Source organism: Hordeum vulgare, chromosome 2H, assembly GCF_904849725.1.
Source record: "Hordeum vulgare subsp. vulgare chromosome 2H, MorexV3_pseudomolecules_assembly, whole genome shotgun sequence".
Taxonomy (NCBI): domain Eukaryota; kingdom Viridiplantae; phylum Streptophyta; class Magnoliopsida; order Poales; family Poaceae; genus Hordeum; species Hordeum vulgare.
Genome location: NC_058519.1, coordinates 601,638,270 through 601,650,403, shown reverse-complemented (window position 1 = coordinate 601,650,403; position 12,134 = coordinate 601,638,270). Strand labels below are relative to the sequence as shown.

Here is a 12,134-nt window from a genome sequence, read left to right as displayed (position 1 = left end):
GCAGAAGGGATATGTCATTGTTTCACAACAAATAATCATTACATTTTGTGTCATGAAACAGAATAGGTTCTCTATAGTTTATATGCTGTCGTTGACTTCATGAAGAACTTGAATCTCTTGGGAAACTTTGGTTCAGCATATGATTGTTGAAAGAACTCAAAGAAGTAGCAGTCTTGTGTGTAACTGTGTTTACTTGTGGTTTTCTCACAGGAGCATATACAACTGTGGATAAATCACGTAGGCCTCTTTTGTTTTTGTAATTTTACATCTTTTCTGAAGCTTTGAATCTCTCCTGTCAGGTTTTCTTGAACAGTTTTTAACTATCAAGCTGAACAAACTAGTCCTGTTTTGGTCCTTTTGGTTAATGGAAAAGTATCCATGCAGATTTATTATTGGTGTGAGGGACTCATCTGGTCTAAATTTGGGAAGTCCAAAACCTACTGTATAACTAATTACTTATATTGCTTAGTAGTTAGGGCTGACATCTACTCATCACACAATCTCATACTATGATGTACAGAGAATATCCTAGAGTACATTGGTTCGGGAAATAGAAAATTCCTGAATGAATATGGTCAATTCTTCACCAAGGGTGTATTATTTTGAGAAAATAGAGAACTCCTGGATGAATACAATTAGCACTTCGACTTTAGCAGGAAATACAATTGCAATGGTCATTGCTTTGAAGATCTATGCCCATATGGCAAGCATGGACATCATCCCAGCACCTAGGAAAAGTGCAAGATATGTCATCAGCTGAAGCTTTGTATTTGTCTGTAGCTTTGGGTTATTGAAATCTGTTGCTAGAAGGTCCACTAGGGACATGTAGATTAGAATCCCTGCCGAGGCTGAGTTGAAGACTCCCTCAATAATGAAGGCAGTAGAGCTATGCACATTATAGCTAGATGAAACCGCAATCCCTAGCACGATGCCCACTGGTGCGGTAAGGGAGAAAAACGTTGCCATGATGATGGTTGCCCTTACCTTGAAATTAGCCTGCAGAAAATGTGAAAATCAAAGATGTTAGCCACTTAGCCTTTTGTTGCTATGGACCACTTTATAAAGTTGGTTCTTTATCCTCTGTGTCATTTGTTTGCTTTCTTCAGAATCTTTGCTTATTTTAGCTTATGTCTTTAGGACTGGAATATCAGTCCTCAAACTGGTTACTTTCTATTTTCTCCCTGAAAAGATCAATTATCAATGGCTGTTGTATATAATGTGTTGATTATTTTTGGAAGACAAATATCAGTATTATTTCATCATGCCTCTAATGTCTCATACTCATGTTGCTATCAGCGAACTATTTAATTTAAACTTAATATTGTAATCATCCTTCATTTTTGCCTCCCCTTCTGTGAGTGTATATATCCTGACATGTTGATTTAAAATTATCTTTTTACCTTCCTGGTATCATATTAAAAAATGGAGGCAGGAAAACAAGTTAGATTCTTATCAGTGCAAGCACAGGTACCTGAACAATGCAACCACCCAAGCCTATGCCTTCAAAGAATTGATGGAAGCTGAGGGCACCGACCAGAGGCTTGATGGTGGATGGCCTCACAGATGCTCCTAATGACACGCCAATTATCACTGAATGCACCAAGATTCCCAGCTCTAGAACCTGCATGATGGTAAACTTATGGTTATTTTAACGCGGGACTGGTTGGTTCTCCAAAATATCTACCAACTTGGCGAACAGTTTGTGGAGGAACTGGATTCTTTATTTGAAGAGGTAAAGTTTGTCCTAAAGGAGTAAACGGCAAACTGCCTGGCCTTTCGAATAGGTATTGATCTCCTCATTCACATCTCTGTTTATTTTTGTTTCATTATTATGGAAAGGTTTTGAGCGAGATGCCAAATTGACCTTGGAGAATTATTTAACCTGCCACTATGCCTTTTGGTTCTGCTCTGAAATTGTTCTGTTTGTTTTCTCTGAAACTGTTCAACGTAGATATTAGTTTGGTCAGATGAGATATTTTGGAACATTATGTGCTGATGTAGTCCACCTTTCCACTACGTCATCTTTATTCGTGTTCATGAAAAGTTAATATATTTTTGTATTTTTAAAGTTACGTCTTTCATGCTCGCATCATTTTAAGATTCACTATTTTTCTGGTATACGGGAAGTTATGGAACTAACCTCCAATTACTTTTGCCAGGAAGTCCTATGAGCTTTGGAGCGGCTGCTCTAACTTACCTGAGATACCACCCTGTGCCGGATTGTGTCAGCTATCGCAGCCTCCTCCGGCGAGCTGACAGCAATCGCCTCACCATGTGAATGGCCATGCGTGTGCACATGTGGATGATCGGCCCTCCCTTCCTCATCTCCGGTGTGTCCAGGTATGTCGATGTTGTCAAGTGGGCGTGCCTTGCTGAAGTGAGAGCGGCGGTAGTACCCAGCAGCCAGGGAGTCTATCACCATTGTGGCCATGGCTGCAGACATGGCCACAAGTCCTGCAAAAGGGAAGCCGTTCCTGTCCCCGCCGCCTTTGTGGATGCACGGGGAGGTGAGCCCGTCGAACGCCGCCGGCAGGATGTGCACCATGCCGGTGGCAAGGATGACTCCAGCGGCGAACGCCTTGACCGCGAAGAAGATGTCGCCGTCGGGGCGCAGCGCGGCCATGGAGCGTCCGAGCACCGGCACCAGCACGCCAGCCGCCCCGGCGGCCAGGATGGACGCGATGGCGACCAGCTTGAGCTTCATCGCGCCCTGCTTGTCCGCCCCGTCCGTGGCGGTCGTGCACTCGCACCCGCCGCTGGCCGCGGCCTGCTGCACGAACAGGAGGAGCCATGGGAGAAGCGCTTGCAAGGTATGCTTGGTAGCCCACATGGTGGCGAGTCTGCTGAATCGCTGATTATGCCTGAATGCGATGTGCTTGCTGCAGGGAGATGGAGCCAGCGCTTGCTACTTTAATATAGGAAGGAGGCGTGGGGTGAGGGTGAGGGTGAGGAGAGTCGTTGTCCTTTGTCCAGGTGGGGTCTGGCGCTCCCGGGGCTGCGCATCGTATGTGCCATGTGTCACTAACCTCGGTGCAAAGTGCTCCATACTTAATGACATGGTATCCGGAAACTGGATTCTCTGCACTTTGGGGAGATATTTCCGTAAGGATCCACGGGCTAAGTTGAAACTTGTTTTCATCCATGGTCACCGGCCGTCGGCTCGGCTGTCTGGAACCTGGATTTCTTCCTCCGGTGACGGCTGCCGCGTCGCCTTGCTGCCGTGCCTCCCTCGTCGCCGATCACCGGATGGACGAAGGCGGACAGGGGCCTGATTCTAAATTGGGTATGTGCCCTGGGTATGTGTATAGGGAAGAAGAGGTGTGCTTGGCGGATGGCGGCTGAGGATTTCATTAATCCTGGGGAGGCGGTGCGCTTTCTGGTCGGTTTTAGTGCAGTGTTGACACAATGTCGTCATCGACCGGTGTGAGGTAAAAGGCGTGCAAGCTGTCAAAGCTGGCTGATATATTCCTGCCATATACGAATGGAACCCGGATCGGACGGCCGAGATCACACGGCATCCATCCTTGGCCAATGGAAGCCTTGGCGATGGAATGAGCCAGCGTTCCCCTGTACGAAGGGACCAAAATGCACGCCATGTATGTGACGTATGTTGGCTGGGCTCTTTTAGCTGCCGTTGGTTGTGTTATAGGTCAGGTCACAGTCGTTAAGGACGTGAGATAGTTCCACTGACCTTGGCGCACAGCCGGGCTTTTCCCCTCCTCCCAAATCACAAATCCAAAGTTGATAAGATCGATGGTAACAAAGAATCTCTTTCTCTGTGCGTAGCTATAGGGAGGAATCTTTGTACCGTGGGTCTGCACCAAACGTGAGCCATCGAGCCCCGGCAGGAAAATGGAGGAAAGGAAGGGTGAGCTAGGCGATGATGCGCCAGCAACCCTGGACCAACAGGGACGGTGTAGCTAGTGCGTCGGCCATCACCCCGTCATTGCGCGGAATAAGATGGACAGGTGCGTGCACCTGCCCTCAACTTTACAGTTTACACTTATCCTGCTCCGGCCACGGTTTTGTTCACTGCAACTTCTTACCAATTCATTGAAATCTCTGTTTTTGATCTATGATCCTAAACTTATTCTTTAGATCTCCAAATGCCCTATCAGTCGTCGCTCTAAGGCTAGAGTGTTTGAGGTTAAACAGTTCTTGTGGAGCCTTGCGATAGTTCCTGAAAGAGAACTCGTTTAGATGGTACCTTGTTTCTCTAAAGGATGGAAGAACACCCGTATCTCCTAGGTACAACTTGCCATCAGGGATATTGATGCCATCACGTCGACTCATACTGTCAGTTAGGATGTTAGCATCATGGGCTGATCCTTTGCACCCAGCTATCACATAGGTGAACTACATATCAAAGTCAACCGCAACAAGAACATTCGAATTTCTGTAGTGCTTTCTACACATGTATGCCCTAGACATGTGTTGTCGACACTTTAGCAATCAAAGCATGACTATATGGTGGTATGGCAATCCTAAAAATCACATGACAAGCATGTGAGTGCACGAACTATGAGTAATGTCCACCTTGAAATACAAATAACATCTTGGATAGTGTGAATCTTGCTAGGAGTTTGTTCGGTTGGTGACTTGATCATCTCTCACCTGAGCTCCCAACAACATATACCACATGCTTAAAATACCTCGAAATCGTTTCCATTGATCTCATGAATGTGTAGTGGATAACCATAAACCTGTGGTTATGACCTACAATATAGACAAACATGGCTACTTGCTCTTCCACGAAGGTGTGGATGTTATCATGTAACACTCTGCTCGTGAAAGTTTGCAGAAGCCCGACAAAAGGTGCTCTTTTCATTTGAAACATCCAGAGAGTCTCGTTATGATTAGTTATCTTCTCTTGATCCTGGATTAACGGTGGACCATACCGGATGATAGGCTTGTCACTCAGACGAACGACTCTCTTGTGGACCAATAGGATCCAGGCCTGAATCAGTGATGCTGACTAAACTACTAGCTTCATCCGTTCGTCCACAACCTAGGTGACATCCATGGTGCGGTCAGCAATGGCGCAACCGATCTTATACCATCATAACAAACGACCTAACAAAGGAGGGAGGGGGGTATGTTGCTTACTAGCTTTGGAGCCAATGAAGCGGACCGAGGTGGGAGGAGGGGAGGGGGCATGACTGAGACGAGGATGGCCAGACGGAGTCCAAGAAGAAGGGGAGAAGCAGCCGGTGTTGCCGGAGAGTGTTGTCTCCGCCTCTGCCTTCACCTCAGTCACCGCCGTTTGCGCAGATCCGAGTCGCCGCCGTCGGTTCTAAGAATAGAGGAAGGACTTGTCCTAGAGCTAGGGATGAGAGAGTAAATGAGGGCGGGCCTATATTTTGCGCCATCCCGTCTCCGCCGATTTTCTTCTTCCACAATATCTGCCCTGATCCCTCCTTACACCACGACGTACGTCGTGTCCTACTTTTCGCCCGACTTAGCCTTGCTCGTTGGAAACAAGCGAGTCAGGCTCTAGGCTACTTTAACTTCCGTGCCGATGCAAGCTAGTCCTCGTTGTACCTAACCAAATACTCCATCCGTCCGGATTACTTGTCATAAAAATGGATATAAATGAATGTGTTTAAAATTATAGATACATCCATTTTAGGACAAGTATTTCTGAACGGGGAGTAGGTATTTTTCTTCTCATCTTTATGCAGGCAAACACGTCGTGAGCTGTCCCGTCCTTCTCTGTAGATTGGTTGGAGACGGCCATGGATTGGTCTCGCGACGATATGGAGTGATGGGATCGATCACGGGGAGCATTCCTGCCGTGTGTATCCATGGATGATTTGCCAGCAGTAGAGCCCACGGCCTGGGTTGAGTGTAGACCCAGACATGCAGAGCTTTCCATGGCCCTTTCGCCTTGCATGCATGCACGCATCGGTCCTGAAAACCACGGGGCCTCCAATGGCGCGGCGCGTTCGTGCAAAACAAAAGCAGTGAGAGCTGCTGATAGGATCTCTCTTCCCCGGGAATACGAATCTCTCTCTACAGGCCGGTCCTGTTTCGAGCGGCGAAAGGGGAGCGGAAGGCGACGCGACGTAGGCGCGCAGCAAAAGGCATCGATCAACAGCCGCAGAAGCACCACGCGCGCATGAGCATGCGGCGGAGTGGAGCTATGGATCGGTCGGTCGAGGCTGTGGATCGGTCTCGGTCGAGGAGCCAATAATGCTCGCAGAGATCGTCCTGGGATGCATGATTAGTGGTGAACCTGATAGACTTGCTGGCCCCGCGAACTGCTCGTGCTCACATGTAGCAGATTCTTCTTTTTTTTTTTCGATTAACGGGGCATGTATAAGGCCAACTCCAGCGCGCGACCCTATCTGATCCGGCCCTGTCCGTTTGGAGCGAAACGAACAAACACCACGACCCAGCGTGCGTCATCATGGACGCATATTGTCCGTTTTATATCCGGACCGATTCATTTCCGACGTAAACATACGCCTGGTTTGGGTCTTGGCGGACACGCTCGAGCCCTCCTCTCGTCCGCGTCGGGGCCGCGTAGCAGGCGGCCACCTACCTCCCAGCGCCCGTATTTACTGCGCACTCAGGTGGGCGGTCGCCGTCCTTCTTTATGGAGAAGCCGTGGACCGGCATATCGCACGCGTCCACTCCACTCGTGGTGCCTCCACGGGACCGACATCAAACCCTAGCTTTCTCCCCCTCCCTCGAGCTCTTCGGCCGCCGGCAACAATGGGGTGGTGGAGCATCGGCGGCAAGGGGAAGGCGACGCACGACCACGAGGTTGGGTGCTCGTCCGGCCGCCGCCGCGCCGCAAGCGAGCCGCGCCGTTCTTCTCCTCCACCACGGCCTGCTCCGACAGCCTTCCGGGCGTCCCCGCTCGCTCCCGGCAGTACGTCCATGCGGATGTGTGCCACCTCCATTGGGAGACAAGGACACCACTCCCCTGGAGCGATGTCCACTTGCCGAACAACTCACACCTGTCCGTTGACCGGGTGTCGATCCCGCCAGTGCCAATGAGCGACCGTGCCCGTCGCGACGAGATCCACTGCCGTCGACGCCGCCTCCCCGACGACCTCTACTACCACCCGAGGTACGCCTTGGATTCCCCCCTGTGGGACACTTGGTTCCGTGATGAGCACGACATGCGGCGTGCGTCCTATTTTGCCGGCCAACACAACAGCCCGCGACGGGCAGGTGCAGAGCGTCGGGCTTGCCCTTCGAGCCCTCCCCAGGTGCGCGGGCGTACGCGGGTGCGCGACTTGACGCCGACCCCATCGCCGTCACCCTCTCCGACGCCACCACCACCTCCTCGCATGACCGAAGAGGAGGAGGCCCGGCTCGTCCAGTGTTTCATGGACCATGAACACGTATGATGAGCGCCAGTGGGAGGGGCTAGAGGAGATGATGACCCTCTCCGCGGTCGGTGACGTGGCCATCCCGGAGCTGGAGATGGCCGGCGCCGTGGAGGAGCGTTATTTGGGAATGCCTACGGATGTTGGCCACTCTAAGAATGGTACCCTTAAATACCTTAGAGTTCGTGTGTGGGAGTAGATCAAGGGGTGGATGGAGAAGTTGTTGTCTACGGCTCGGGAGGAAATTTTGATCAAATATGTGGCACAAGTTATTCCAATGTTTTCCATGTCTTGCTTCCGGCTACCAAGGGGGTTATGTGAAAACATCACTTCGATCATTCAACAGTTTTGGTGGGGCTCAAAGCAAGGAAAAAAGAAACCTTGTTGGGTGGCATGGGACATCATGACTCGGCCAAAGTACCTTGGTGGTTTGGGGTTTTGTGACCTTGAGATTTTTAATCTGCCTCTACTTGCTAGACAAGCCTGGAGCGTATTGACCAATGCTACTTCCGTGAGCGCAAGGATTCTGAAGGCAGTATATTTTCCTAACTGTAACTTGTTAGAGGTGGAGTTGGGAGGCCACCCGTCTTAGATTTGGCGGGCAATTCTGGACGGTCGAGACATCCTTGCACAGGGAGTTATTCGGAGGATTGGGGACGATGCCAGCACGGGCATTTGGACCCATAACTGGATTCCACGAGACAGTTTCGAAAGAACGATCACCTCTCTCGTGCCTAACCCCCCGGTTTTTGTTCCTCGGCTCATAGACACTACCACTCCTTCCTGGAACGAGAACCTGGTTAGACAGGTGTTCACACATTTTGATGCGGGGGAGATTCTCAAGATTCCATTGTGTATGTGATTTGTATCGGATTTATGGGCTTGGCATGCTGATAGCAAGGGAAAATTCTATGTTCGATCGGCATACCGGATGATCATGCGCATAAAGCTTAGTAGAGATGGCTGGATTGATGAGCAAGTGGGTACGTCCGTGATTGAGTCTGAAAATAATCAGTGGACTTCTATTTGGCATATCAAAGTTCCCTCAAAACTTCGGGTTTTCGTTTGGAGATTGGCAAGACAATCTATCCCATGTGGTGTTCTGCTGCAGCACCGTAAAATGGCGACAATGGATACTTATGCTCTCTGTGGTGCCCGGGATACTTGGCGACATGCACTACTAACTCTCCCTATGGTAGGCAATGTTTGGGTGCTAGCATCGGAACATATAGTGGAGGTAATGAGCAATCGTATGGAGGACAACACCAAGGATTGGATCTTTGCATTACATGAAATATTAGCAGAAAATGATTTTGTCCGTCTCGTCGTAACCCTATGGGCAATCTGGGGAGCTAGGAGGAAAGATATTCATGAGGACATTTTTCAGTCGCCGGCAGCGGTACACAGCTTCATCAACTCATATCTTGGGGAGCTGAGCGAAATCAATCACAAACATGTTCATGTTAGGACCAGCATTCTGCCACAACAAGTTAACCAATGGATCCCTCCAGCACCTGGCTTTGCTAAGCTCAATGACGATGGAGCTTTCTCTAGGCATGCTTTGGGTATGTTGGTGTCATCTTCAGGGATCAAGGAGGAACTTTCCTGGGAGCCGCGACATCTGTTTTCAAATTTATTTCAGATCCTCCTACCCTGAAAGCTTCGGTTATCACAGAAGCTCTTGCGCTGGTGAAGGATCTATACATGCAAAACATACAAGTTGCCTCACATTGTGAGGTAGTAGTAAATGATATCCTGAATCGTACCTCGGCAACCTATGGTGCGATAGTTCAATAAATTTTAGATATTTCAGTTTCTTTTAATTCTTGTAAGTTCGTTTACGAACGTAGGAGCTCCAATTTTAAACCTCACAATTTAGCGAAGCATGTTCTTAACCTGCTACGTGGCCGCCATGTTTGGTTAGGCCATCCAGGGAATCTGCCATTCGTCCTTGTAAACATCGTGACGAATTAATAAAGCTTCGCTGAATTTTCTAAAAAAGTTTTGATCGCTCGTTGATACGTCTCCAACGTATCTATAATTTTTGATTGTTCCATGCTATTACATTATCTGTTTTTGGATGTTTTATATGCATTAATATGTTATTTTATATTATTTTTGGAACTAACCTATTAATCTAGAGCCTAATCTCAGTTTATGTTTTTTTTTCATGTTTTTCAGTATTGCATATAAGGAATATTAAACGGAGTTCAAACGGAATAAAATTTTCGGAATGATTTTTCTTGGACCAGAAGCAACCTAGAAAACTTGGAGATGAACACAGGAGGCCCCACGGCTGCCCTCCTAACCCTATTCTTCGGCCTATAAATACTCAAATATTCTCTGGAAACAAAAGGGAGCCCCACGAAAATACTTTTCCACCGCCGGAAGCCTCTGTTTCCATAAGATATAATCTTGGAGCCTTTTTGGGTAATCTGCCGGAGGCGGAATCGATCACGGAGAGCATCTACATCAACTCCATTGCCCCTCCGATGATGTGTGAGTAGTTCACCACAGACCTTCGGGGCCATAGCTAGTAGCTAGATGGCTTCTTCTCTCTCTTTGTTTTTCAATACCATGTTCTTCATGATCTTCATGGAGATCTATCACATGTAATACTACTGCGGTCTGTTTGTCGAGATCCGATCAATTGTGGGTTTATGCTCAGATTATCTATGAATGTTATTTGAGTCTTTTCTGAAATCTTATATGCATGATTTCATATTTTTGCAAGTCTCTTCGAGTTATTGGTTTGGTTTGGCCAACTAGATTGGTAATTCTTGCAATGGGTGAAGTGCTTAGTTTTGGGTTCAATCTTACGGTGTCCTCCCAAGTGACAAAGTAGGGGTAGCGAGGCACACATTTGTATTGTTGCCATCGAGGATAAAAAGATGGAGTTTTCATCATATTGCTTGAGTTTATCCCTCTACATCATGTCATCTTACCTAATGTGTTACTCTGTTCTTCATGAACTTAATACTCTAGATGCACGCATAAGTCGGTCGATGTGTGGAGTAATAGTAGTAGATGCAGAATCGTTTTGGTCTAGTTGACACGGACGTGATGCCTATATACATAATCATTGCCTTGGATATCTTCATAATTATTCGCTTTTCTATCAATTGCTCGACAGTAGTTTGTTCACCCACCGTATTATTTTCCTTCATGGGAGAAGCCTGTAGTGAAAGCTATGGCCCCCGGATCTATTTTACATAATGTACTTTCAGATCTATAAAGCAAAAATACCAAAAATATCTTTCTGCAATTTATTTACTTTTGTTTTACTTTTCGTTTCAGCAATCTTTTATATCTATCTCTATCAGATCTCATCCTTGCAAGTAACCGTGAAGGGATTAACAATCTCTTTTTAGCGTTGGGTGCAACTGTTTGATTGTTTGTGTAGGTGTGAAGATTAGGGCATTGCTTGTTCCTCCTACTGGATTGATACCTTGGTTCTCAACAAACTGAGGGAAATACTTATCTACTTTGTTGCATCACCCTTTCCTCTTCAAGGGAAAACCAATGCAAGCTCAAGAAGTAGCAAGAAGGAATTCTGGCGTCGTTGCCGGAAGGATACATAGCAAGATTAAGCCTACCAAGTATCCATCACAAACTCATCTCTTGCATTTACATTATGAGATTTTTATTTATGTGCCCCTGGTTCCTTAGCCATACTCCTTCATCCCTACGCTCTTAACTTTTGCTCACTTTTCCCCCACTCCCTTGGCCGAAACCTCAGAACTGGTCACAAACGGTGGATGCCGTCCGGTCAGTGCTTTGACTGTTAACTCTAACGAGTGGTGCCGCGTTGACTGTGTCGCCCGTTGGACCTGATGAGTGGGGTCGCGACGGATGGTGCCACGGTTAGCCTGTTGGGTCGTGGTTACAATTGGGCCATGCGTGCGACGCAACTACAGAAGCATGTTATGCATGCACGACATGTCCAGCTAGCCTGCATGCATGCACGTAGCTAGCCTACCCGCATGCGCCGCCACCCGCCGCCACGATGCACTGACCGGCCTCTTTTTCACGCGAGTCGCCACGGACGCTGACCGGCCTCATTTTCGCGCGAGCCACCACGGACGCAGGGACGGTTGCTGCCGCTGGTTCGTATCATCTCCCACGCGTGTCTCCTCGATGTAGAGCATTGTTTCACACTTTTCGATCCACTCGCATCTATTCAACGTGGCAATTAAAACCTGTTGGCAATTAAAGTGGCATATCGACCGACTCGACTCGTTTGAACGTAGCAAATCCAAAGCGTGGCCGGTGCCACTCCCCTTCCCTTCCCATTTCCCTATTTAAACCACCACCCCTCCACCTATTCTCCACACATCTATTTGCGCCGCCCCCTTCACCCAAACCCAGAGCACTCTCAAAGCGAGGCGAGGATGCAGTACAACGGCCCCACCTTCGAGCTCCCACCAACCGTGCCAGAGAGACGGTATCCGGCCGGCGTCGTCGTGGAGACGACACTCCGCGTGTGGGCGTTCTCACGCTGGAGGGGTGCAAGGGGGTTTGCCGAGTGGTTCCTCCGTGCGGGCTTCGCCCACCTCCCGGCGGGCTCGCCGGTGATGTTTCAACTAGAGGAAGTGTGTCCAAACTCCAGGACTCCGACGATAGGGCTCACTGTCACCTTCACCAACAGATTTGATGCGTACTACCTCCTCGGCAAGTTGTTTTGGTGTGGATGCGGATTCATCGCATTCACAACCCACAACGTCTTCACAAACTTCGACTGCATCTCCCCCACCCGCGATGGTATGCACAGCCTCCCCTACTACATCGGCCAGG

At 48.5% G+C, this 12,134-nt stretch overlaps 1 protein-coding gene across 2 annotated transcripts; it reads right to left on the bottom strand.

Moving 5' to 3' along the window:
* Positions 1-566: 566 nt before the first annotated feature.
* LOC123427629 (zinc transporter 3-like) lies at positions 567-2,898 on the bottom strand. 2 transcript variants are annotated; one of them, XM_045111710.1, is made up of 4 exons: positions 2,198-2,898; positions 1,472-1,621; positions 985-996; positions 567-728 (listed from the first exon to the last, which is right to left on the bottom strand). In XM_045111710.1, exons 1-4 carry the CDS (start codon positions 2,828-2,830, stop codon positions 717-719), a joined length of 807 nt encoding a protein of 268 aa, XP_044967645.1. In that variant the 5' UTR covers positions 2,831-2,898; the 3' UTR covers positions 567-716. The 2 variants fall into 2 exon arrangements, with proteins under 2 accessions (XP_044967645.1, XP_044967644.1); XM_045111709.1 differs by having other exon boundaries at positions 567-996; positions 2,198-2,888.
* Between the last annotated feature and the right edge of the window lie 9,236 nt (positions 2,899-12,134).

Bases quoted from the DNA above. Each gene is read 5' to 3' on its own strand.
- LOC123427629 (XM_045111709.1), bottom strand. From the start codon at position 2,830: ATGTGGGCTACCAAGCATACCTTGCAAGCGCTTCTCCCATGGCTCCTC. The intron at 1,622-2,197 runs GTAAGTTAGAGC...ACCATCATGCAG, and splicing joins GGCACAGGGTGGTATCTCAG to GTTCTAGAGCTGGGAATCTT. The intron at 997-1,471 runs GTACCTGTGCTT...CATTTTCTGCAG, and splicing joins TGGGTGGTTGCATTGTTCAG to GCTAATTTCAAGGTAAGGGC.